Source organism: Petromyzon marinus, chromosome 66 (genome assembly GCF_048934315.1).
Source record: "Petromyzon marinus isolate PM22_M1 ecotype Great Lakes invasive population chromosome 66, UKy_Petmar_22M1.pri1.0, whole genome shotgun sequence".
Lineage (NCBI taxonomy): Eukaryota > Metazoa > Chordata > Hyperoartia > Petromyzontiformes > Petromyzontidae > Petromyzon > Petromyzon marinus.
This window is the reverse complement of record NC_133732.1, coordinates 3,296,198-3,323,809: the sequence shown is the minus strand read 5'-3', so window position 1 is coordinate 3,323,809 and position 27,612 is coordinate 3,296,198. Positions and strand designations below refer to the sequence as shown.

Sequence of the window (27,612 nt, the reverse complement as noted above, 5' to 3'; positions counted from 1 at the left end):
GAGGCCTAGTTAATCGTGCACGTGGTTGTGTCTGAGTGAGGCCTAGTTAATCGTGCACGTGGTTGAGCCTGAGCCAGGCCTAGTTAATCGTGCACGTGGTTGAGCCTGAGTGAGGCTTAGTTAATCGTGGACGTGGTTGAGCCTGAGTGAGGCCTAGTTAATCGTGCACGTGGTTGAGCCTGAGCGAGGCCTAGTTAATTGTGCACGTGGTTGAGCCTGAGCCCAGGCCTAGTTAATCGTGCACGTGGTTGAGCCTGAGTTAGGCCTAGTTATTCGTGCACGTGGTTGAGCCTGAGCCAGGCCTAAACAATCGTGCACGTGGTTGAGCCTGAGTGAGGCCTAGTTAATCGTGCACGTGGTTGAGCATGAGTGAGGCCTAGTTGATCGTGCAGGTGGTTGAACCTGAGTGAGGCCTAGTTAATCGTGCACGTGGTTGTGTCTGAGTGAGGCCTAGTTAATCGTGCACATGGTTGAGCCTGAGTCCAGCCTAGCTAATCGTGCACGTGGTTGAATCTGAGCCAGGCCTAGTTGATCGTGCACGTGGTTGAGCCTGAGTGAGGCCTAGTTAATCGTGCACGTGGTTGAGCCTGAGTGAGGCCTAGTTGATCGTGCACGTGGTTGAGCCTGAGTGAGGCCTTGTTAATCGTGCACGTGGTTGAGCCTGAGTAAGGCCTATTTAATCGTGCACGTGGTTGAGCCTGAGTGAGTCCTAGTTGATCATGCTCGTGGTTGAGCCTGAGCCAGGCCTAGTTAATCGTGCACGTGGTTGAGCCTGAGTGAGGCCTAGTTAATCGTGCACGTGGTTGAGCCTGAGTTAGGCCTAGATAATCATGCACGTGGTTGAGCCTGAGCCAGGCCTAGATAATCGTGCACGTGGTAGAGCCTGAGTGAGGCCTAGTTAATCGTGCACGTGGTTAAGCCTGAGTGAGGCCTAGTTAATCGTTCACGTGGTTGTGTCTGAGCGAGGCCTAGTTAATCGTGCACGTGGTTGAGCCTGAGTGAGGCCTAGTTAATCGTGCACGTGGTTAAGCCTGAGTTAGGCCTAGTTAAACGTGCAAGTGGTTGAGCCTGAGTGAAGCCTAGTTAATCGTGCACGTGGTTGGGCCTGATTGACGCCTAGTTGATCGTGCACGTGGTTGAGCCTGAGTTAGGCCTAGTTAATCGTGCACGTGGTTGAGCCTGAGTGAGGCCTAGTTGATCGTGCACGTGGTTGAGCCTGAGCCAGGCCTAGTTGATCGTGTACGTGGTTGAGCCTGAGTGAGGCCTAGTTAATCGTGCACGTGGTTGAGCTTGAGCCCAGGCCTAGTTGATCGTGCACGTGGTTGAGCCTGAGTGAGGCCTAGTTAATCGTGCACGTGGTTGAGCCTGAGCCAGGCCTAGTTGATCGTGCACGTGGTTGAACCTGAGTGAGGCCTAGTTAATCGTGCACGTGGTTGAACCTGAGTGAGGCCTAGTTAATCGTGCACGTGGTTGAACCTGAGTGAGGCCTAGTTAATCGTGCACGTGGTTGAACCTGAGTGAGGCCTAGTTAATCGTGCACGTGGTTGAACCTGAGTGAGGCCTAGTTAATCGTGCACGTGGTTGTGTCTGAGTGAGGCCTAGTTAATCGTGCACGTGGTTGTGTCTGAGTGAGGCCTAGTTAATCCGGCACGTGGTTGAGCCTGAGCCCAGGCCTAGTTGATCGTGCACGTGGTTGAGCTTGAGCCCAGGCCTAGTTAATCGTGCACGTGGTTGTGTCTGAGTGAGGCCTAGTTAATCGTGCACGTGGTTGAGCCTGAGCCCAGGCCTAGTTGATCGTGCACGTGGTTGAGCCTGAGTGAGGCCTAGTTAATCGTGCACGTGGTTGTGTCTGAGTGAGGCCTAGTTAATCGTGCACGTGGTTGAGCCTGAGTGAGGCCTAGTTGATCGTGCACGTGATTGAGCCTGAGTGAGGCCTAGTTAATCGTGCACGTGGTTGAGCCTGAGTTAGGCTTAGTTAATCGTGCACGTGGTTGAGCCTGAGCCAGGCCTAGATAATCGTGCACGTGGTTGAGCCTGAGTGAGGCTTAGTTGATCGTGCACGTGGTTAAGCCTGAGTGAGGCCTAGTTAATCGTTCACGTGGTTGTGTCTGAGTGAGGCCTAGTTTAATCGTGCACGTGGTTGTGTCTGAGTGAGGCCTAGTTAATCGTTCACGTGGTTGAGCCTGAGTGAGGCCTAGTTAACCGTTCACGTGGTTGAGCCTAAGTGAGGCCTAGTTAATCGTGCAAGTGGTTGAGCCTGAGTTAGGCCTAGTTAATCGTGCACGTGATTGAGCCTGAGCCACGCCTAGATAATCGTGCACGTGGTTGAGGCTGAGTCAGGCCTCATGAGATCCCCATGCAAGATGGCCGCCGTCCATGATGTCCCCCATTCCCCATGGAAGATGGCCGCCGTAACATCGCCAATGCAAGATGGCTGCTCTTAAAATAATCAGCGACCGGATCCAGTGTTAAACAATAGGGAACCGAATCCAATGTTAAACAATAGGAACCGGGATCCAATGTTAAATAATGGAAACCGGATCCGATTAAAAAAGGAATTGGGAACCGAATCCCATTATTAAACAATAGGAACCGGATCCAGTGTTAAAAAAGAATGGGAACCGGATCCTATGTTAAATAATAGGAACCGGATCCCGAAAAAGTTGGGAGCGGGGCGAGGATCCGGATCCAATCTGGGAGGATCCGGATCCCCGAAAATAGAACCGGATCCGGGCGACATCGCCAATACCTCGTGCGTCGATGTGAAAAGTCTCTCCCTGTCTCTCTCTATTGTCTATCTCTCTATTGTCTATTGTCTCTATTGTCTCTCTGTCTATCTACTCGCTGTGTCTGTCTCTTGTCTGTCTACTCGCTGTCTCTCTCCTCTGTCTCTCTAGTCGCTGTCTCTTGTCTCTCTAGCCGCTGTCTCTCTAGTCGCTGTCTCTGTCCTCCACCCCGGTGTCCCGATGGAGGCCCCCAAGCCAAGCCCCGACTATTTGATGCAGCTGATGAACGACCGCAGAGTGGCGGGCACGGCGCCTCTCAGCGGGGTCTTCGCTCACGTGGACAGACTCCTTGAGCAGGGTGAGACACACAGAGACACACAGTCACACACAGATACAGTCACACACAGAGAGAGACACACACGCAGTCACAGTCACACAGACACACAGATACACACACACACCACACACAGAGAGAGACACACAGATACACAGTCACACACAGAGAGACACACAGAGAGACACACAGTACACACACACAGTCACACACACAGAGAGACACACACAGATACACAGTCACACACACAGTCACACACAGACACACACCACACACACCACACATACATACAGGCACACACACAGATACACAAAGACACACACCACACACACCACACGTACATACAGACACACACACAGATACAGCCACACACACAGATACATACACACAGAGAGAGACACAGTCACACACACAGTCACACACACACACACACAGAGACACAGAGACACAGTCACATAGACACACACACACAGACACACACAGAGAGAGACACAGAGACACAGTCATACACAGAGAGAGACACACAGACACACACACAGAGACACACACACAGAGACACACACAGTCACACACACACAGGCACACACACACAGACACACAGTCACACACACACAGTCACACACAGTCACACACACACAGATACACACGCACAGATACGCACAGTCACACCACACACACATAGACACACACATAGACACACACACAGACACACTCACACAGACACACTCACACAGACACACTCACACAGACACACTCACACAGACACACTCACACAGACACACAGAGAGACAGAACGACACAGAGAGAGAGACACGGGGGGAGAGAGATACACGGGGTGAGAGAGAGAGACACGGGGTGAGAGAGAGACACGGGGAGAGAGAGACACGGGGAGAGAGAGGGACACGGGGAGAGAGAGACACGGGGGGAGAGAGACACGGGGAGAGAGAGACACGGGGAGAGAGACACGGGGAGAGAGAGAGAGAGACACGGGGAGAGAGAGAGAGACACGGGGAGAGAGAGACACGGGGAGAGAGAGACACGGGGAGAGAGAGACACGGGGAGAGAGAGACACGGGGAGAGAGAGACACGGGGAGAGAGAGACACGGGGAGAGAGAGACACGGGGAGAGAGAGACACGGGGAGAGAGAGACACGGGGAGAGAGAGAGACACGGGGAGAGAGAGAGACACGGGGAGAGAGAGAGACACGGGGAGAGAGAGAGACACGGGGAGAGAGAGACACGGGGAGAGAGAGACACGGGGAGAGAGAGACACGGGGAGAGAGAGACACGGGGAGAGAGAGACACGGGGAGAGAGATAGAGACACGGGGAGAGAGAGACACGGGGAGAGAGGGACACGGGGGGAGAGAGACACGGGGAGAGAGAGACACGGGGAGAGAGAGACACGGGGGGAGAGAGACACGGGGAGAGAGACACGGGGAGAGAGAGAGAGAGACACGGGGAGAGAGAGAGAGAGAGACACGGGGAGAGAGAGAGACACGGGGAGAGAGAGACACGGGGAGAGAGAGACACGGGGAGAGAGAGACACGGGGGGAGAGACACGGGGAGACAGAGACGGGGGGGAGAGACACGGGGAGAGAGAGACACGGGGAGAGAGAGACACGGGGAGAGACAGACACGGGGAGAGAGACACGGGGAGAGAGAGACACGGAGAGAGAGACACGGAGAGAGAGACACGGGGAGAGAGAGACACGGAGAGAGAGAGACACGGGGGAGAGAGAGACACGGGCTGAGAGAGACACGGAGGGAAAGACACGGGGAGAGAGAGACACGGGGAGAGAGAGAGACACGGAGAGAGAGAGACACGGGGGAGAGAGAGACACGGGCTGAGAGAGACACGGGGGAGAGAGAGACACGGGCTGAGAGAGACACGGGGAGAGAGAGAGACACGGGGAGAGAGACACGGGGAGAGAGAGACACGGGGAGAGACACGGGGAGAGACACGGGGAGAGAGAGACACGGCGAGAGAGAGAGACACGGGGAGAGAGAGACACGGGGAGAGAGACACGGGGAGAGAGAGACACGGGGAGAGAGAGACACGGGGAGAGAGAGACACGGGGAGAGAGAGACACGGGGAGAGAGAGACACGGGGAGAGAGAGACACGGGGAGAGAGAGACACGGGGAGAGAGACACGGGGAGAGAGAGACACGGGGAGAGAGAGACACGGTCACTGTGCCTGGGGAGAGACAAAGGCGGCCGGGCGTGGTGGTGCTGGCCACCCACCCCCTCTGTGTGTGTGTGTCTGTGTGTGTGTCTGTGTGTGTCCGTGTGTATCTGTGTGTGTGTCTGTGTGTGTATCTGTGTGTGTATCTGTGTGTGTGTCTGTGTGTGTGTCTGTGTGTGTGTCCATGTGTGCTCAACTCTGAGCGCTGTTATCGTAAACAGTTATCCGAGGTAGCGATAACAAAGCAGCCGCAATGGTTTATGACTGACTACGACTGGCGCCATAAACACACGCGGGTTACTCACACACACACAGACACACACAGACACAGAGACACACACACAGACACACACACAGAGACACACACACAGTCACACAGTCACACACACACAGTCACACACACAGACACACACACAGACACACACACAGAGACACACACACAGAGACACACACACAGACACACACACACAGACACACACACAGACACACACACACAGACACACACACAGACACACACAGAGACACACACAGACACACACAGATACACACAGACACACACACACAGACACACACACAGACACAGACACACACAGACACAGACACACACACACAGGCACACACACAGACACACAGACAGAGACACACACACAGACACACACACAGAGACACACAGACAGAGACACACACACAGACACACACAGACACACACCCACAGACACACACAGACACACACAGACACACACACAGACACACACACAGACACACACACACAGACACACACACAGACACACACACAGACACACAGAGACACACACACAGACACAGACACACACACAGACACACACACACAGACACACACAGACACACACAAAGATCAAAGATCCCCCGTGTAGCCTGTAACAGACTGTAGGGGCAAGTGCTGTTAGCGAGCACCTATGAAGGCCGGGAACGGTACACGAGGGGTGGGTGGCCAGCACCACCACCAGCACCACCACCAGCAACACCACCTCCACAACCACCAGCACCACTACCAGCACCACCACCACCAGCACCACCACCACCAGCACCACCACCTCCACAACCACCAGCACCACCACCAGCACCATCAGCACCACCTACACAACCACCAGCACCACCAGCACCACCACCATCACCTCCACAACCACCAGCACCACCACCAGCACCATCAGCACCACCTACACAACCACCAGCACCACCTCCACCAGCACCACCACCATCACCTCCACAACCACCAGCACCACCAACACCACCAGCACCACCAACACCACCAGCACCAGCTCCACCTCCACAACCACCAGCACCACCACCAGCACCACCACCACCTCCACAGCCACCAGCACCACCACCACAACCACCACCAGCACCACCTCCACCACCAGCACCACCTCCACAGCCACCAGCACCACCACCACAACCACCAGCACCTGCACACCCACCACCAGCACCACCACCAGCAGCACCACCACGCCCGGCCGCCTTTGTCTCCCCCATGGGCGACATTGACCACGCACCGCTCCATCGGGGAACTCATTTTGAGGCTGAGTCGACCTAGGGGAGATCACCCCGCCCCCCCCAAGGACCGTTTCAGATAATACTATGCAACACGATTTTACTCCTCGGTTAGTAAGTGTTAATTTTCTAATTGCTCATGCCTCAAAAGGTACAGAAAGTGGCCATCATTCTCCCACCAAAGCTCTGCCTATGTGACCACGACTTTCTCTACGTGAAGGAATGGCACAAATGCACCACCATGGTTTTCTCGTTGAAAAATCGGTCGGTTTCAAGATAGCTAGATTTCGAATAAAGATTTCGAAATATCACTGTCCTGGTCACAAACGCAACGTTTGTGGGGAGTGAATAGCCACTTTCGGTACCTTTTGAGGCATATGCAATTAGGAAAAATAACCCTTTGCTACCCAGGGACGTCAAATTAATCATTTGTTACGCGCTGAAATCGCTGCCACGGGGTGTTGGGGGTGCCCCTGAGCGGGGAGTCGAACTGGGGTACCTGGCAGGTGTGTGGCGCTTGATGCACCACCGCTACTATCACCAGGGTCTATCCACTGCTGGATGAAGGCCACCTTTCGGTCTATGGGTCTCTGTGCGAGTCTGTGGGTCTCTGTGTGGTGAGTCTGCAGGTGTCTGTGTGGTGAGTCTATGTGTCTCTGTGTGGTGAGTCTGTGGGTCTCTGTGTGGTGAGTCTGTGGGTCTCTGTGTGGTGAGTCTGTGGGTCTCTGTGTATGTTGAGTCTGTGGGTCTCTGTGGTGAGTCTGTGGGTCTCTGTGTGGTGAGTCTGTGGGTCTCTGTGTGATGAGTCTGTGGGTCTCTGTGTGGTGAGTCTGTGGGTCTCTGTGTGGTGAGTCTGTGGGTCTCTGTGTGGTGAGTCTGTGGGTCTCTGTGTGGTGAGTCTATGGGTGTCTGTGTGGCGAGTCTGTGGGTCTCTGTGTGGTGAGTCTGTGGGTGTCTCTGTGTGGTGAGTCTATGGGTCTCTGTGTGGTGAGTCTGTGGGTCTTTGTGTGGTGAGTCTGTGGGTCTCTGTGTGGTGAGTCTGTGGGTCTCTGTGTGGTGAGTCTATGGGTATCTGTGTGGTGAGTCTATGGGTCTCTGTGTGATGAGTCTGTGGGTCTCTGTGTGGGTCTATATATGTATACATACAATGAGACAAATAACTCCTGTATAGCCTTAACAGACTCTTGGGGAAAGTGCTTCACACGCATCTACACACACGTACACACACAACAACAGCAACCGCCATTCGCCACTAAGTGGCGGTGATGTCACCATGACGCTTGTGCCAGGCCATGTGCACCTTGATGCCACGTAAAGTGTCGAATGCCCGCTGGCAGGAGGTCACGGGGCAGACCCAAGTGCCACGGGTCGACTGACTGAGATGACTGGCTGATGCACCACCTGTGCACCCTACTGTGCCAAACTGCTGCGCTTTAGCCACCCGGCGCTCTGCTCGTTGTTGTGAGCGTCGCTCCTCCGCCCTCCGTTGTTGTTGGAGGGCGACTGCCTCCAACTGCCCGGTAGCGTCCTTCACGAGCCTCCTCCACAGAGGCCGATCTTGACACCGCTGGTACCAGTCATCGGCAAGTCCACTCAGCTCCACGTCCTCCTGTACCACATCACTCCATCTCTTCTCTAGTTCGTGCCACGCTCGTTTAGTCCCATCGATCCGGCCGAACAAAAGTTGTTTCGGCATGCGGTGGCTGGGCATGCGGGCTACATGACCCAGCCAACCCAGCCTTGCCTGCCGGAGGAGCTCACCGATGGGACCTTGTCCAGATCTTTCAAGGATTTGTGAGCTCCTCACACAATCCAGCCTGGTTAAACCCAGGTTGGATCGTAGGCAGGCCAGCCTAAATGTTTCTAACCGGCGAAGATGTTCCATTAGGGGGGTACACGTTTCGCAAGCGTAGAGAAGGGAGGGAATGACCGTGGACGAGAAGACCTGAAGCTTCGTGCGGAGCGACAGACCAGGTAGCTTCCACGCAGCGTTACGCAACCGATGAAAAGATGTTGCCGCTCGACTGATTCGGAGTGAGACCTCTGTTGTTAAACACATCTATACACACACACATCCATTCACACACATCTATACACACATACATTCACACGCACATAAACACACATTCCCACACCACGCACATCTACACACACACATTCACACACTCTTGTCACATCGCCGATCTTTCACCCACATGTAACATACCACACGGAGGCACGAACACAGACAAAGGTCCCCAGTGTAGCCTGTGACGGGCTGTAGGGGCAAGTGCTGTTAGTGAGCGGCAGTGCCCTTTGAAGGCTACCGGCATTGTGGCAACACAGAGGGGGTGGGTGGCCAGCACCACCACCACGCCCGGCCGCCTTTGTCTCTCCCCCAGTGGCGAAATTTTCCAGCGGAATGTTTGGGATTGTGGTCCGGGGTATGGAGACCGAACGGATTAATTTACTTTTAAAAGAATGAACTGCGATTTTTTTTTTTATATTCAGTTTACAAACCATTTTTTGTTTCTTCCTAAAATCATTGTTACGTGTTACATTTTTTAGTCGTTATTTACGTATTCGTTTTTTTGTGTGTTAAAATTCACCCAGGCTTTTTGTTGAGAATGTTTTTCCCCTTTTATTGCCAGATAAAAGGTGGAAAAACTTCTCGTTGCTGTGAGTGTCGCTCCTCCGCCCTCCGTTGTTGTTGGAGGGCGACTGCCTCCAACTGCCCAGTAGCGTCCTTCACGAGCCTCCTCCACAGAGGCCGATCTTGACACCGCTGGTACCAGTCATCGGCAAGTCCACTCAGCTCCACGTCCTCCTGTACCACATCACTCCATCTTTTCTCTAGCCCATGCCGCCCCAGTTTAGCCCCCTCGATCTGGCCGAACAAAAGCTGTTTCGGCATGCGGTGGCTGGGCATGCGGGCTACATGACCCAGCCAACGCAGCCTTGCCCGCCGGAGGAGCTCACCGATGGGACCGTGCCCAGATCTTTCAAGGATTTGTGAGCTCCTCACACAATCCAGTCTGGTTAAACCCAGGATGGATCGTAGGCAGGCCAGCCTAAATGTTTCTAACCGGCGAAGATGTTCCATTAGGGGGGTCCACATTTCGCAAGCGTAGAGAAAGGATGGAATGACCGTGGCCGAGAAGACCTGAAGCTTAGTGCGGAGCGACAGACCAGGTAGCTTCCACGCAGCGTTACGCAACCGATGAAAATATATTTCCGCTCTACTGATTCGGAGTGAGACCTCTGCTGTTAAACCGGAGGCGGTCATAAGCACACTGCCCAGGTATGGGAAACTCTCCACTCTCTCCACAACTGCCCCATCACCGATTGGGAGTTGTGGGGGTGGAGTGTCCGATGGTACAAAATACCCAGGCAGGTGCCGCCATGATGTCACCGCTGTGGTTGTTGTTGTTGCTCCTGTTGTGGTTGTTGCGGCTGTTGTTGTTGCGTGTCCGCACGCGGAGGCTGCCCTGCGTGACGTCGTTCGATTCGCCGTTCGCGGCCAGCACCGGCGACGAATAGCTGGTGTAGCGGTGGTGGTGTAGTAGTGGTAGTGTAGTAGTGATAGTGGTGGTGGTGTAGTAGTGGTAGTGGTGGTGGTGTAGTAGTGGTGGTGGTGTAGTAGTGGTAGTGGTGGTGGTGTGGTAGTGGTGGTGGTGTAGTAGTGGTGTGGTGGTGTAGTGGTGGTGGTGGTGTAGTGGTGGTGGTGTAGTAGTGGTGGCGGTGGTGTAGCGGTGGTGGTGTAGTAGTGGTGTGGTGGTGTAGTAGTGGTGTGGTGGTGTAGTGGTGGTTGGGTAGTAGTGGTCTGGTGGTGGTGTAGCGGTGGTAGTGGTGTCGTGAACATCGCTAGCGCTGGGGGAGAGACAAAGGCGGCCGGGCGTGGTGGTGCTGGCCACCCACCCCCTCTGTGTGTTGCCACAGTGCCGGTAGCCGTCATAGGCACTGCTACTCACTAACAGCACTTGCCCCTACAGTCTGTCACAGGCTACACGGGGGATCTTTGTCTTTGTGTGTTCATAGCTGCTGCTCGCTATCAGCACTTGCCCCTACAGCCTGCTAGAGGCTACCTGGGGGATCTTTGCCTTTGTGTGTTCATAGCTGCTCGCTTAACAGCACTTGCCCCTACAGTCTGTCACAGGCTACCTGGGGGATCTTTGTCTTTGTGTATTCATAGCTGCTGCTCGCTAACAGCACTTGCCCCTAACAGTCTGTTAGGGGCTACACGGGGGATCTTTGTCTGTATGTATGTGTGAGAGCGGTAGTGTAGCGCTATGAATCTGGCGACCCGGGTTCGATTCCCGCTCACGGCCAACACCAGTGACAATTATCTGAACCGGTCCCGGGCCTCCCCTAGGTTGACTCAGCCTCAAATGAGTACCTGGTGCGGTGTGTAAACATCGCCACTAGGGAGACAAAGGCGGTCGGGCGTGGTGCTGGCCACCCACCCCCTCGTGTACCGTTCCGGCCTTCATAGGTGCCACTCGCTTACAGCACTTGCCCCTACAGTCTGTTAAGGCTATATGGGGGATCTTTGTATCTTTGTTTGTGTTAGAGAGATTAAGAGAGACACACACATACGTAGAGACACACACACAGACACTCACACATACATAGAGACACACAGACACTCACACATACGTGAGTGATTGAGAGTCTGAGGTGAGTGAGCGGTGAGCGTGAGGTGAGTGTGGGGTGAGCGAGTGAGTGAGCGTGGGGTGAGTGTGTGAGCGGTGAGCAAGTTTCCCTATATAGTTGCTCTCTCTGGAATCTTTCCATGACCCCAGACTCAAATTGTTTCACGCACAGTGGGTTTGCGCGTGTGTGCGCGCGTGTGTGTACGTGTGTCTATACGTGTGAGTGTGTGCGCGCGTGTGTACGTGTTTGTACGTGTGAGTGTGTATGTTTATGTGTGTGTGTGTACATGTGTGTGTGTGTGTGCGTGTGAGTGTGTGTGTTTATGTGTGTGTGTATGTGTGTGTGTACATGTTAGTGTGTGTTTATGTGTGTGTGTACGTGTGTGTGTGTACATGTGAGTGTGTGTGCTTATGTGTGTGTATGTGTGTGTGTGGTCCGGCAAAAACAACCCCCTACTTCCTCGTGGTGCCGGACGGCAACGCTGTGGTGGGCAGTGCCGTGGGGGGAGGGTCAATTTAGATTGGCCTTACCCTTCATGGTGTCTGTGACCACCACAGCGGCCAAATGGGGGCTCTGGATGGGTGCGAGGGGCTGGTAACCCCTCCACCTTCAATAAATTACCACAAAACCACGTCTAAAGTATCTAATTAATAAGCTTGTGTCAGAGGCCCCGGGGGGACAGGCGTCTATGACGTCTCCTGGCCAAACCCCAATTGGCGGAGCCAGGAGATTGAATCTCTTCCCTCGGGGCTCCTCCAGAAACAACAAAAACCACTTCGTGTGGCCACGTGGAATGTTCAAACGCTCACTGCGGAGGAGAGGCTGCCACTCCTCTGTCGGGAGCTGGACCGGTACCGCCGGGATCTCTGTGGCATTCAGGAGGTCCGGTGGACCGGCTCTGGCTCCTGCCACCATGAGGGGTGGACAGTCGTCTACTCAGGGCAGGAGACTGCCAAACAACAGAGAGTGGCTCTTCTGAACGAAGGGGGCGTGGGAGCATGGCCGTGAGGTGTGGGAAGCTGTAAGCCCCAGGCTACTTTGGGCTCACCATCCCATCAACCGGAGGCGAGGAGTGATGGTCGTGGTTACGTATGCCCCCACCGAAGAAACAGCAGATGAGGGCCCATGTCCTTGACACCAGGACCTACCGTGGAGCTGATCTGCCCACTGACCATCGATTAGTCATCTGTAAGATGCGCCTGCCATTCATCCACTCCGGTGGTGGGTGTACACCCGGTCTGTGAAAAGGAAAGGCACCGGGCAGAGACGATCTCCCAAGCGAAATGCTGAGGGAGGGTGGCGTTTGTGCACAGACTGCCCTATATGACATCATAACAACAGTCTGGACCACTGGACGGGTTCCGCAGGATTGGAAGGATGCCCTGGTGGGCCCCCTCTTTAAGAAGGGGGACCGCACAGACTAACAACTACAGGGGCATCTCACTCCTCAGTGTGCCGGGAAAGGTCCTGGCAAAGATTATTCAACATCGCCTTGCCAGGCACGCTGAGGAGAGGCTTGCGGAGCCCCAATGCGGTTTCAGGAAAGGGCGGTCCTGCACAGATGCCATATTTTCTGTCCGTCTGTTACAGCAGAGGTGTAGGGAATTCCAACAAAATCTACATCTCTGCTTTATTGACCTGGTCAAGGCCTATGATACCATCAGTAGGCCTGGGCTCTGGGTTGTTCTTCGTGCTTTTGGAGTCCCTGACCCTCTGCTCACGATCATTAAGGACCTTCATGATGGTGAGCGGGCCCGGGTAAAACTAAGTGGCCGGGAGTTGGAGCCATTCACTATTCACCTTGGGGTGCGACAGGGATGTCCTCTGGCTCCCACATTATTTCACATCTTTTTCGACCACGTAGTTCGTGAAGCCTTTAATAGCTGTACCGGAGGAATTTCCATCTCGTACAGATACAATGGGAGGCTCATCGATGCCCGGGTGCGGTCAAGAGATGGCTCCCTATTGATCAACCATGTTACATATGCCAATGATCTCGTAATAGCTGCTCACTCAGAGGAGGAGTTGGAGACGCTGTTGCTGAGACTAGAGCGTGCCACAAAGAGATGGGGCCTTATGTTCAGCCTCACAAAAACTAAGCACCTGCCTGGGTATTTTGTACCATCGGGCACTCCATCCCCACAACTCCCAATCGGTGATGGGGCAATTGTGGAGAGAGTGGAGAGTTTCCCATACCTGGACAGTGTGCTTATGACCGGCTCCGGTTTAACAGCAGAGGTCTCACTCCGAATCAGTCGAGCGGCATTATCTTTTCATCGGTTGCGTATCGCTGTGTGGAAACTACCTGGTCTGTCGCTCCACACGAAGCTTCAGGTCTTCTCAGCCACGGCCATTCCCTCCCTTCTCTACGCTTGCGAAATGTGGACTCCCCTAATGGAACATCTTCACCGGTTAGAAACATTTAGGCTGGCCTGCCTACGATCCATCCTGGGTTCAACCAGGCTGGATTCAGGCTGGATTCTGTGAGGAGCTCACATATCCTTGAAAGATCTGGACAAAGTCCCATCGGTGAGCTCCTCCGGCAGGCACGGCTGCGTTGGCTGGACCATGTAGCCCGCATGCCCAGCCACCGCATGCCTAAACAGCTTTTGTTCGGCCGGATAGAGGGGGCTAATTGGGCGTGGCACGGGCTAGAGAAGAGATGGAGTGATGTGGTACAGGAGGACGTGGAGCTGAGTGGACTTGCCGATGACTGGTGCCAGCGGTGTCAAGATCGGCCTCTGTGGAGGAGGCTCGTGAAGGACGCTACTGGGCAGTTGGAGGCAGTCGCCCTCTAACAACAACGGAGGGCGGAGGAGCGACGCTCACAACAACGAGCGGAGCGCCGGGTGGCTAAAGCACAGCAAATTGGCACAGTAGGGGGCACAGGTGGTGCATCAGCCAGTCATCTCAGTCAGTCGACTTGTGGCACCTGGGTCTGTCCTGTGACCTCTTGCCAGTGGGCGTTCGACACTTCATGTGGCCTCAACGTGCACCTAGTCTGGCACAAGCGTGGTGGTGACCTCACCGCCACTTAGTGGTGAATGGTGATTGTTGTCGTCACTAAGTGTGAGTGTGTGTCTGTGTGTGTCTCTACATATGTGTGAGTGTCTGTGTGTGTCTACGTATGTGTGAGTGTCTGTGTGAGTGTATGTGTGAGTGTTTCTACTTATGTGTGAGTGTGTGAGTGTCTGTGTTTGTGTCTCTATGTATGTGTGAGTGTCTGTGTGAGTGTCTGTGTATGTCTGTGTGTGTGTCTGTGTGTGTGTCTCTACGTATGTGTGAGTGTGTATCTGCATGTGTCTGTGTGTGTGTGTGCGTCTCTGCGTATGTGTGAGTGTGCGTCTGTGTGTGGGTCTCTGCGTATGTGTGAGTGTGTGTCTGTCTCTATGTATGTGTGTCTGTGTGTGTGTCTCTACGTATGTGTGAGTGTGCGTCTGTGTGTGTGTCTCTACGTATGTGTGAGTGTGTGTCTGTGTGTGTGTCTGTACGTATGTTTGAATGTGTGTCTGTGTGTGTCTCTACGTATGTGTGAATGTGTGTCTGTGTGTGTCTCTATGTATGTGTGAGTGTCTGTGTGTCTCTACGTATGTGTGTCTGTGTGTGCGTCTCTGCGTATGTGTGAGTGTGTGTCTGCGTGTCTCTACGTATGTGTGAGTGTGCATCTGTGTGAGTGTGAGCGGTGCTGACGTTCACAATTGCGTGTTTATTCTCTCCGTGTCCGCTATGAATGGCTCCGTGTCTCAGCGGCCACTCCCACAGGCGGCGCACGGCAGGGAGGGAAGGCGGTGTGAGTGTGAGGCTGTGTGTGTGTGACTGTGTGAGTGTGAGTGTGAGACTGTGAGTGTGAGACTGTATGAGACTGTGTGTGACTGTGTGAGTGTGACTGTGTGTGACTGTGTGAGTGTGACTGTGTGTGACTGTGTGAGTGTGAGGCTGTGTATGAGTGAGTGTGAGATTGTGTGTGTGTCTGAGTGAGTGTGAGAATGTGTGAGTGACTGAGTGAGTGTGAGAATGTGTGAGTGAGTGTGAGACTGTGTATGTGTGAGTGTGAGGCTGTGTGTGTGAGTGTGAGGCTGTGTATGTGTGTGTGAGTGTGAGGCTGTGTATGTGTGTGTGAGTGTGAGACTGTGTGTGTGTGTGAGTGTGAGACTGTGTGTGTGTGAGTGTGAGACTGTGTGTGTGTGAGTGTGAGACTGTATGTGTGAGTGAGTGTGAGACTGTGTGAGACTGTGTGAGTGTGAGACTGTGTATGTGTGAGTGAGTGTGAGACTGTGTATGTGTGAGTGAGGGGAAAAAACGGTGATCCAATCTCCAACCCCCAGGAACAGGTTTGCAGATTTGCTGAGCATTTCTGTGAGGTCCTGGGGGAGGGGAAATCCCTCAGCCAGGAAAACATCGTGGCACAAAGTGGGGATGACCCTGCTGAGGCTGCGGTGCCTCAAATATTGGAAGAAGTCACCCCCTGTGAGTAGCTGGCTGAGGTGCCATCTGTTGAGGAAGTACTGAAGGTGATCCAGAGTCTGAGACCAGGAAAGACACCGGGTAGAGATGATCTCCCAAGCGAAATGCTGAGGGAGGGTGGCGTTTGTGCACAGACTGCCCTAAATGACATCATAACAACAGTCTGGACCACTGGACAGGTTCCGCAGGATTGGAAGGATGCCCTGGTGGTCCCCCTCTTTAAGAAGGGGGACCGCACAGACTGTAACAACTACAGGGGCATTTCACTCCTCAGTGTGCCGGGAAAGGTCCTGGCAAGGATGATTCAACATCGCCTTGCCAGGCACGCTGGGGAGAGGCTTACGGAGCCCCAATGTGGTTTCAGGAAAGGGCGGTCCTGCACAGATGCCATATTTTCTGTCCGTCTGCTACAGCAGAGGTGTAGGGAATTCCAACAAGACCTACATCTCTGCTTTATTGACCTGGTCAAGGCCTATGATACCATCAGTAGGCCTGGGCTCTGGGTTGTTCTTCGTGCTTTTGGAGTCCCTGACCCTCTGCTCACGATCATTAAGGACCTTCATGATGGTGAGCGGGCCCGGGTAAAACTACGTGGCCGGGAGTCAGAGCCATTCCCTGTACACCTTGGGGTGCGACAGGGATGTCCTCTGGCTCCCACATTATTTAACATCTATTTTGACCACGTAGTTTGTGAAGCCTTCAATAGCTGTACCGGGGGAATCTACATTTGGTACAGATAGAATGGGAGGCTGATCGATGCCCGGGTGCGGTCAAGGGATGGCTCCCTGTTGCTCAACCACGTTATGTATGTTGATGATTGGGTAATAGCGGCTTATTCAGAGGAGGAGTTGGAGACGCTGCTGCTGAGACTGGAGCGTGCCACTAAGAGGTGGGGCCTTACCATCAGCCCCACCAAAACTAAGCACCTGCCTGGGTATTTTGTACCATCGGACACTCCACCCCCACAACTCCCAATCGGTGATGGGGCAGTTGTGGAGAGAGTGGAGAGCGAGTGCCTCCAACTGCCCAGTGGGTCTCTGTGTGAGTCTGTGGGTCTCTGTGTGAGTCTGTGGGTCTCTGTGTGAGTCTGTGGGTCTCTGTGTGAGTCTGTGGGTCTCTGTGTGAGTCTGTGGGTCTCTGTGTGAGTCTGTGGGTCTCTGTTTGAGTCTGTGGTTCTCTGTGTGAGTCTGTGGGTCTCTGTGTGCGTCTGTGGGTCTCCGTGTGAGTCTGTGAGTCTCTGTGTGAGTCTGTGGGTCTCTGTGTGAGTCTGTGGGTCTCTGTGTGTGAGTCTATGGGTCTCTGTGAGTCTTGTTTGTGTATTAACCTCCTTGTCTGTCTCTCTCTGCGTGTGTCTGTGTCCGTGTGTCTGTGTGTGTCTGTGTGTCTGTGTGTGTCTGTGTGTGTCTGTGCGTGTCTGTGTGTGTCTGTGTGTGTCTGTGCGTGTCTGTGTGTGTCTGTGCGTCTGTGCAGAGATCACGAGGGTGAGGGCCGACATGTACGGCGAATCGCTCAACGGCGGTGGCCTGGGCCGCCCCCGCGTCCTCCTCCTGCCGGAGCCCAAGGGGAGCCCCGTCCAGCTGCAGGATGCGTCTTCTCGGCCCTGTAAAGACTGCAGCCAGCCCGTCAGCCCCCTCCCTCCCCCCCCTCCCTCCCCCCTCCCCCCCCCTCCCCCCTCCCTCCCTCCCTCCCTCCCTCCCTCCCTCCCTCCCTCCCTCCCCCTCCCCTCCCTCCCTCCCTCCCTCCCCTCCCTCCCTCCTCCCCTCCCTCCCTCCCTCCCTCCCTCCCTCCCTCCCCCCCTCCCTCCCTCCCTCCCTCCCTCCCTCCCTCCCCTCCCCTCCTCCCTCCCCTCCCTCCCCTCCCTCCCTCCCTCCCTCCCTCCCTCCCTCCCTCCCTCCCCTCCCTCCCTCCCTCCCTCCTCCCTCCCTCTCTCCCCTCCTCCCTCCCTCCTTCCCCTCCCTCCCTCCCTCCTCCCTCCCTCCCTCCCCTCCCCTCCTCCCTCCCTCCCTCCCTCCCTCCCTCTCTCTCTCTCCCCTCCTCCCTCCCTCCTTCCCCTCCCTCCCTCCCCTCTCTCCCTCCCTCCCTCCCCTCCCCTCCTCCCCTCCCTCCCTCCCTCCCTCTCTCCCTCCCTCCCCTCCCTCCCTCCCTCCCTCCCTCCCTCCCTCCCTCCCTCCCTCCCTCCCTCCCTCCCCTCCCCTCCTTCCTCCCTCCCCTCCCTCCCTCCCTCCTCCCCTCCTCTCCCTCCCTCCCTCCCTCCCTCCCTCCTTCCCCTCCCTCCCTCCCTCCCTCCCTCCCTCCCTCCCTCCCTCCCTCCCTCCCTCCCCTCCCTCCCTCCCTCCCCTCCCTCCCTCCCTACCTCCCCTCCCTCCCTCCCTCCCTCCCCTCCCCTCCTCCCTCCCTCCCTCCCTCCCTCCCTCCCTCCCCTCCCCTCCTCCCTCCCTCCCTCCCTCCCCTCCCCTCCTCCCTCCCCTCCCCTCCCTCCCTCCCTCCCTCCCTCCCTCTCTCTCTCCCCTCCTCCCTCCTTCCCCTCCCTCCCTCCTTCCCCTCCCCTCCCCTCCCTACCTCTCTCCCTCCCCTCCCCTCCCTCCCCTCCTCCCTCCCTCTCTCTCCTCCTCCGTTCTATGTATGTACAGGGACTCCCTGTACTTACGAATGAGTCGGGTTCTGTGTTCGTAAGTCGATTTCACTCCTGTCGATTCCAAACGCGTTGTACGGCGTGCACACTAAACACGGGGAATGGCTTTAAAAGTTGCAGAATTTCCTGTAGATGTAGATACCGATGGTTCTTTATGTTCTTCAGATGTACAGTGAGGGAAAAAAGTATTTGATCCCCTGCTGATTTTGTACGTTTGCCCACTGACGAAGAAATGATCAGTCTATAATTTTAATGGTAGGTTTATTTGAACAGTGAGAGACAGAATAACAACAACAAAAATCCAGAAAAACGCATGTCAAAAATGTTATAAATTGATTTGCATTTTAATGAGGGAAATAAGTATTTGACCCCTCTGCAAAACATGACTTAGTACTTGGTGGCAAAACCCTTGTTGGCAATCACAGAGGTCAGATGTTTCTTGTAGTTGGCCACCAGGTTTGCACACATCTCAGGAGGGATTCTGTCCCACTCCTCTTTGCAGATCTTCTCCAAGTCATTAAGGTTTCGAGGCTGACGTTTGGCAACTCGAACCTTCAGCTCCCTCCACAGATTTTCTATGGGATTAAGGTCTGGAGACTGGCTAGGCCACTCCAGGACTTTAATGTGCTTCTTCTTGAGCCACTCCTTTGTTGCCTTGGCCGTGTGTTTTGGGTCATTGTCATGCTGGAATACCTATCCACGACCCATTTTCAATGCCCTGGCTGAGGGAAGGAGGTTCTCACCCAAGATTTGATGGTACATGGCCCCGTCCATCGTCCCTTTGATGCGGTGAAGTTGTCCTGTCCCCTTAGCAGAAAAACACCCCCAAAGCACAATGTTTCCACCTCCATGGTTGACGGTGGGGATGGTGTTCTTGGGGTCATAGGTAGCATTCCTCCTCCTCCAAACATGGCGAGTTGAGTTGATGCCAAAGAGCTCCATTTTGGTCTCATATGACCACAACACTTTCACTCAGTTGTTCTCTGAATCATTCAGATGTTCATTGGCAAACTTCAGACGGGCAAGTATATGTGCTTTCTTGAGCAGGGGGACCTTGCGGGCGCTGCAGGATTTCAGTCCTTCACGGCGTAGTGTGTTACCAATTGTTTTTTTGGTGACTATGGTCCCAGCTGCCTTGATCATTGACAAGATCCTCCCGTGTAGTTCTGGGCTGATTCCTCACCGTTCTCATGATCATTGCAACTCCACGAGGTGAGATCCTGCATGGAACCCCAGGCCAAGGGAGATTGACAGTTATTTTATGTTTCTTCTATTTGCGAATAATCGCACCAACTGTTGTCACCTTCTCACCAAGCTGCTTGGCAATGGTCTTGTAGCCCATTCCAGCCTTGTGTAGGTCTACAATCTTGTCCCTGAAATCCTTGTAGAGTTTCCTTTGGTCTTGGCCATGGTGGAGAGTTTGGAATCTGATTGATTGATTGCTTCTGTGGACAGGTGTCTTCTATACAGGTAACAAGCTTAGATTAGGAGCACTCCCTTAAAGAGTGTGCTCCTAATCTCAGCTCGTTACCTGTATAAAAGACACCTGGGAGCCAGAAATCTTTCTGATTGAGAGGGGGTCAAATACTTATTTCCCTCATTAAAATGCAAATCAATTTATAACATTTTTGACATGCGTTTTTTTCTGGATTTTGTTGTTGTTATTTTGTGTCTCAATGTTCAAATAAACCTACCATTAAAATTATAGACTGATCATTATAGACTTTGTCAGTGGGCAAATGTACAAAATCAGCAGGGGATCAAATGCTTTTTTTCCCTCACTGTAGATACCACTGGTTCTTCACGTTCTGCAGATGTAGATGCCACTGGTTCTTGACGTTTTGCAGATGTAGATGCCACTGGTTCTTCACGTTCTACAGATGTAGATGCCACTGGTTCTTCACGTTCTACAGATGTAGATGCCACTGGTTCTTCACGTTCTACAGATGTAGATGCCACTGGTTCTTCACGTTCTACAGATGTAGATGCCACTGGTTCTTCACGTTCTACAGATGTAGATGCCACTGGTTCTCCACGTTCTACAAACGTAGATACTGCTGGTTCTTCATGTCCTGTAGATGTAGATGCCACTGGTTCTTCACGTTCTGCAGATGTAGATGCCACTGGTTCTTCATGTTCTGCAGATGTAGATGCCACTGGTTCTTCACGTTCTGCAGGTGTAGATGCCACTGGTTCTTCACGTTCTACAGATGCGACTGGTTCTTCACGTTCTACAGATGTAGATGCCACTGGTTCTTCACGTTCTGCAGATGTAGATGCCACTGGTTCTTCACGTTCTACAGATGCAGCTGCGACTGGTTCTTCACCTTCTACAGATGTAGATGCGACTGGTTCTTCACGTTCTGCAGATGTAGATGCCACTGGTTCATCACGTTCTGCAGATGTAGATGCCACTGGTTTTTCACGTTCTGCAGATGTAGATGCCACTAGTTCTTCATGTTCTGCAGATGTAGATGCCACTGGTTCTTCACGTTCTGCAGATGTAGATGCCACTGGTTCTTCACGTTCTGCAGGTGTAGATGCCACTGGTTCTTCACGTTCTGCAGATGTAGATGCCACTGGTTCTTCACGTTCTGCAGATGTAGATGCCACTGGTTCTTCACGTTATGCAGATGTAGATGCCACTGGTTCTTCACGTTCTGCAGGTGTAGATGCCACTGGTTCTTCACGTTCTGCAGATGTAGATGCCACTGGTTCTTCACGTTCTGCAGATGTAGATGCCACTGGTTCTTCACGTTCTGCAGGTGGAGATGCCACTGGTTCTTCACGTTATACAGATGTAGATGCCACTGGTTCTTCACGTTCTGTAGATGTAGATGCCATTGCTTCTTCACGTTCTGCAGATGTAGATGCCACTGGTTCTTCATGTTCTGCAGATGTAGATGCCACTGGTTCTTCACGTTCTGCAAATGTACATGCCACTGGTTCTTCACGTTCTGCAGGTGTAGATGCCACTGGTTCTTCACGTTCTGCAGATGTAGATGCCACTGGTTCTTCACGTTCTGCAGATGTAGATGCCACTGGTTCTTCACGTTATGCAGATGTAGATGCCACTGGTTCTTCACGTTCTGCAGGTGTAGATGCCACTGGTTCTTCACGTTCTGCAGATGTAGATGCCACTGGTTCTTCACGTTCTGCAGATGTAGATGCCACTGGTTCTTCACGTTCTGCAGGTGGAGATGCCACTGGTTCTTCACGTTATACAGATGTAGATGCCACTGGTTCTTCACGTTCTGTAGATGTAGATGCCATTGCTTCCTCACGTTCTGCAGATGTAGATGCCACTGGTTATTCACGTTCTGCAGATGTAGATGCCACTGGTTCTTTGCGTTCTGCAGATGTCGATGCCACTGGTTCTTCACGTTCTGCAGGTGTAGATGCCACTGGTTCTTCACATTCTGCAGATGTAGATGCCACTGGTTCTTCACGTTCTGCAGATGTCGATGCCACTGGTTCTTCACGTTATGCAGGTGGAGATGCCACTGGTTCTTCACGTTCTGCAGATGTAGATGCCACTGGTTCTTCACGTTCTGCAGATGTAGATGCCACTGGTTCTTCACGTTCTGCAGGTGGAGATGCCACTGGTTCTTCACGTTATACAGATGTAGATGCCACTGGTTCTTCATGTTCTGCAGATGTAGATGCCACTGGTTCTTCACGTTCTGCAGATGTAGATGCCACTGGTTCATCACGTTTTGCAGATGTAGATGCCACTGTTTCTTCACGTTCTGCAGGTGTAGATGCCACTGGTTCATCACGTTCTGCAGATGTAGATGCCACTGGTTCTTCACGTTCTGCAGATGTAGATGCCACTGGTTCATCACGTTCTGCAGATGTAGATGCCACTGGTTCTTCACGTTCTGCAGGTGCAGATGCCACTGGTTCTTCACGTTCTGCAGATGTAGATGCCACTGGTTCTTCACGTTCTGCAGATGTAGATGCCACTGGTTCTTCACGTTCTGCAGATGTAGATGCCACTGGTTCTTCACGTTCTGTAGATGTAGATGCCACTGGTTCATCACGTTCTGCAGATGTAGATGCGACTGGTTCTTCACGTTCTGCAGATGTAGATGCCACTGGTTCATCACGTTCTGCAGATGTAGATGCCACTGGTTTTTCACGTTCTGCAGATGTAGATGCCACTGGTTCTTCATGTTCTGCAGATGTAGATGCCACTGGTTCTTCATGTTCTGCAAATGTACATGCCACTGGTTCTTCACGTTCTGCAGGTGTAGATGCCACTGGTTCTTCACGTTCTGCAGGTGGAGATGCCACTGGTTCTTCACGTTATACAGATGTAGATGCCACTGCTTCTTCACGTTCTGTAGATGTAGATGCCACTGGTTCTTAACGTTCTGCAGATTTAGATGCCACTGGTTCTTCACGTTCTGCAGATGTAGATGCCACTTGTTCTTCACGTTCTGCAGATGTAGATGCCACTGGTTCTTCACGTTATGCAGATGTAGATGCCACTGGTTCTTCACGTTCTGCAGGTGTAGATGCCACTGGTTCTTCACGTTCTGCAGATGTAGATGCCACTGGTTCTTCACGTTCTGCAGATGTAGATGCCACTGGTTCTTCACGTTCTGCAGGTTGAGATGCCACTGGTTCTTCACGTTACACAGATGTAGATGCCACTGGTTCTTCATGTTCTGTAGATGTAGATGCCATTGGTTCTTCACGTTCGGCAGATGTAGATGCCACTGGTTCTTCATGTTCTGCAGATGTAGATGCCACTGGTTCTTCACGTTCTGTAGATGTAGATGCCACTGGTTCTTCACGTTCTGCAGATGTAGATGCCACTGGTTCATAACGTTCTGCAGATGTAGATGCCACTGGTTCTTCACGTTCTGCAGGTGTAGATGCCACTGGTTCATCACGTTCTGCAGATGTAGATGCCACTGGTTCTTCACGTTCTGCAGATGTAGATGCCACTGGTTCTTCACGTTCTGCAGGTGTAGATGCCACTGGTTCTTCACGTTCTGCAGATGTAGATGCCACTGGTTCTTCACGTTCTGCAGATGTAGATGCCACTGGTTCTTCACCTTCTGTAGATGTAGATGCCACTGGTTCTACAAGTTCTGCAGATGTAGATGCCACTGGTTCTTCACGTTCTACAGATGTAGATGCCACTGGTTCTTCACGTTCTACAGATGTAGATGCCACTGGTTCATCACGTTCTGTAGATGTAGATGCCACTGGTTCTTCACTTTCTGTAGATGTAGATGCCACTGCTTCTTCACGTTCTGCAGGTGTAGATGCCACTGGTTCTTCACGTTCTGTAGATGTAGATGCCACTGGTTCATCACGTTCTGTAGATGTAGATGCCACTGGTTCTTCACGTTCTGCAGGTGGAGATGCCACTGGTTCTTCACGTTATACAGATGTAGATGCCAGTGGTTCTTCATGTTCTGCAGATGTAGATGCCACTGGTTCTTCACGTTCTGCAGATGTAGATGCCACTGGTTCATCCCTTTTTACAGATGTAGATGCCACTGTTTCTTCACGTTCTGCAGGTGTAGATGCCACTGGTTCATCACGTTCTGCAGATGTAGATGCCACTGGTTCTTCACGTTCTGCAGATGTAGATGCCACTGGTTCTTCACGTTCTGCAGATGTAGATGCCACTGGTTCTTCACGTTCTGCAGGTGTAGATGCCACTGGTTCTTCACGTTCTGCAGATGTAGATGCCACTGGTTCTTCACGTTCTGCAGGTGTAGATGCCACTGGTTCATCACGTTCTGCAGATGTAGATGCCACTGGTTCTTCACGTTCTGCAGATGTAGATGCCACTGGTTCTTCACGTTCTGCAGGTGTAGATGCCACTGGTTCTTCACGTTCTGCAGATGTAGATGCCACTGGTTCTTCACGTTCTGCAGATGTAGATGCCACTGGTTCATCACGTTCTGCAGATGTAGATGCGACTGGTTCTTCACGTTCTGCAGATGTAGATGCCACTGGTTCATCACGTTCTGCAGATGTAGATGCCACTGGTTTTTCACGTTCTGCAGATGTAGATGCCACTGGTTCTTCATGTTCTGCAGATGTAGATGCCACTGGTTCTTCACGTTCTGCAAATGTACATGCCACTGGTTCTTCACGTTCTGCAGGTGTAGATGCCACTGGTTCTTCACGTTCTGCAGATGTAGATGCCACTGGTTCTTCACGTTCTGCAGATGTAGATGCCACTGGTTCTTCACGTTATGCAGATGTAGATGCCACTGGTTCTTCACGTTCTGCAGGTGTAGATGCCACTGGTTCTTCACGTTCTGCAGATGTAGATGCCACTGGTTCTTCACGTTCTGCAGATGTAGATGCCACTGGTTCTTCACGTTCTGCAGGTGGAGATGCCACTGGTTCTTCACGTTATACAGATGTAGATGCCACTGGTTCTTCACGTTCTGTAGATGTAGATGCCATTGCTTCTTCACGTTCTGCAGATGTAGATGCCACTGGTTCTTCACGTTCTGCAGATGTAGATGCCACTGGTTCTTCACGTTCTGCAGATGTCGATGCCACTGGTTCTTCACGTTCTGCAGATGTAGATGCCACTGGTTCTTCACGTTCTGCAGGTGTAGATGCCACTGGTTCTTCACGTTATGCAGATGTAGATGCCACTGGTTCTTCACGTTCTGCAGGTGTAGATGCCACTGGTTCTTCACGTTCTGCAGATGTAGATGCCACTGGTTCTTCACGTTCTGCAGATGTAGATGCCACTGGTTCTTCACGTTCTGCATGTGGAGATGCCACTGGTTCTTCACGTTATACAGATGTAGATGCCACTGGTTCTTCACGTTCTGTAGATGTAGATGCCATTGGTTCATCACGTTCTGCAGATGTAGATGCCACTGGTTCTTCACGTTCTGCAGTTGTAGATGCCACTGGTTCATCACGTTCTGCAGATGTAGATGCCACTGGTTCTTCACGTTCTGCAGGTGGAGATGCCACTGGTTCTTCATGTTCTGCAGATGTAGATGCCACTGGTTCTTCACGTTCTGCAAATGTAGATGCCACTGGTTCATCACGTTCTGCAGATGTAGATGCCACTGGTTCTTCACGTTCTGCAGGTGTAGATGCCACTGGTTCATCACGTTCTGCAGATGTAGATGCCACTGGTTCTTCATGTTCTGCAGATGTAGATGCCACTGGTTCTTCACGTTCTGTAGATGTAGATGCCACTGGTTCTTAATGTTCTGAAGATGTAGATGCCACTGGTTCATCACGTTCTGCAGATGTAGATGCGACTGGTTCTTCACGTTCTGCAGATGTAGATGCCACTGGTTCATCACGTTCTGCAGATGTAGATGCCACTGGTTCTTCACGTTCTGCAGATGTAGATGCCACTGGTTCTTCACGTTCTGCAGATGTAGATGCCACTGGTTCTTCACGTTCTGCAGGTGTAGATGCCACTGGTTCTTCACGTTCTGCAGATGTGGATGCCACTGGTTCTTCACGTTCTGCAGGTGTAGATGCCACTGGTTCATCACGTTCTGCAGATGTAGATGCCACTGGTTCTTCACGTTCTGCAGATGTAGATGCCACTGGTTCTTCACGTTCTGTAGATGTAGATGCCACTGGTTCTTCATGTTCTGAAGATGTAGATGCCACTGGTTCATCACGTTCTGCAGATGTAGATGCGACTGGTTCTTCACGTTCTGCAGATGTATATGCCACTGGTTCATCACGTTCTGCAGATGTAGATGCCACTGGTTCTTCACGTTCTGCAGATGTAGATGCCACTGGTTCTTCACGTTCTGCAGATGTAGATGCCACTGGTTCTTCACGTTCTGCAGGTGTAGATGCCACTGGTTCTTCACGTTCTGCAGATGTAGATGCCACTGGTTCTTCACGTTCTGCAGGTGGAGATGCCACTGGGTCATCACGTTATACAGATGTAGATGCCACTGCTTCTTCACGTTCTGTAGATGTAGATGCCACTGGTTCTTCACGTTCTGCAGATGTAGATGCCACTGGTTCTTCACGTTCTGCAGATGTAGATGCCACTGGTTCTTCACGTTCTGCAGATGTAGATGCCACTGGTTCTTCACGTTATGCAGATGTAGATGCCACTGGTTCTTCACGTTCTGCAGGTGTAGATGCCACTGGTTCTTCACGTTCTGCAGATGTAGATGTCACTGGTTCTTCACGTTCTGCAGGTGGAGATGCCACTGGTTCTTCACGTTATACAGATGTAGATGCCACTGGTTCTTCACGTTCTGTAGATGTAGATGCCATTGGTTCTTCACGTTCTGCAGATGTAGATGCCACTGGTTCTTCACGTTCTACAGCTGTAGATGCCACTGGTTCTTCACGTTCTGTAGATGTAGATGCCACTGGTTCTTCATGTTCTGCAGATGTAGATGCCACTGGTTCTTCACGTTCTGCAGATGTAGATGCCACTGGTTCATCACGTTCTGCAGATGTAGATGCCACTGGTTCTTCACGTTCTGCAGGTGTAGATGCCACTGGTTCATCACGTTCTGCAGATGTTGATGCCACTGGTTCTTCACGTTCTGCAGATGTAGATGCCACTGGTTCTTCACGTTCTGCAGATGTAGATGCCACTGGTTCTTCACGTTCTGCAGATGTAGATGCCACTGGTTCTTCACGTTCTGCAGATGTAGATGCCACTGGTTCTTCACCTTCTGTAGATGTAGATGCCACTGGTTCTACAACTTCTGTAGATGTAGATGCCACTGGTTCTTCACGTTCTACAGATGTAGATGCCACTGGTTCATCACGTTCTGTAGATGTAGATGCCACTGGTTCTTCACTTTCTGTAGATGTAGATGCCACTGCTTCTTCACGTTCTGCAGGTGTAGATGCCACTGGTTCTTCACGTTATACAGATGGAGGTGCCACTGGTTATTCATGTTCTACAGATGTAGATGCCACTGGTTCATCACGTTCTGTAGATGTAGATGACACTGGTTCATCACGTTCTACAGATGTAGATGACACTGGTTCATCACGTTCTACAGATGTAGATGCCACTGGTTCATCACGTTCTGTAGATGTAGATGCCACTGGTTCTTCACGTTCTGCAGGTGTAGATGCCACTGGTTCATCACGTTCTGCAGATGTAGATGC

At 52.5% G+C, this 27,612-nt stretch overlaps 1 protein-coding gene across 1 annotated transcript in view; it reads left to right on the top strand.

The window, feature by feature from the left end:
• Positions 1 to 2,690: 2,690 nt before the first annotated feature.
• LOC142906523 (KH domain-containing RNA-binding protein QKI-like) overlaps positions 2,691 to 27,612 on the top strand; it is a 43,076-nt gene continuing 18,154 nt past the window's right edge. Inside the window, exons 1-2 of the mRNA XM_076054527.1 lie at positions 2,691 to 3,084; positions 17,340 to 17,471. Coding sequence (XP_075910642.1) covers positions 2,967 to 3,084; positions 17,340 to 17,471 — 250 coding nt within the window. The 5' untranslated portion in view covers positions 2,691 to 2,966. The remainder of the gene's footprint in view (positions 3,085 to 17,339; positions 17,472 to 27,612) is intronic.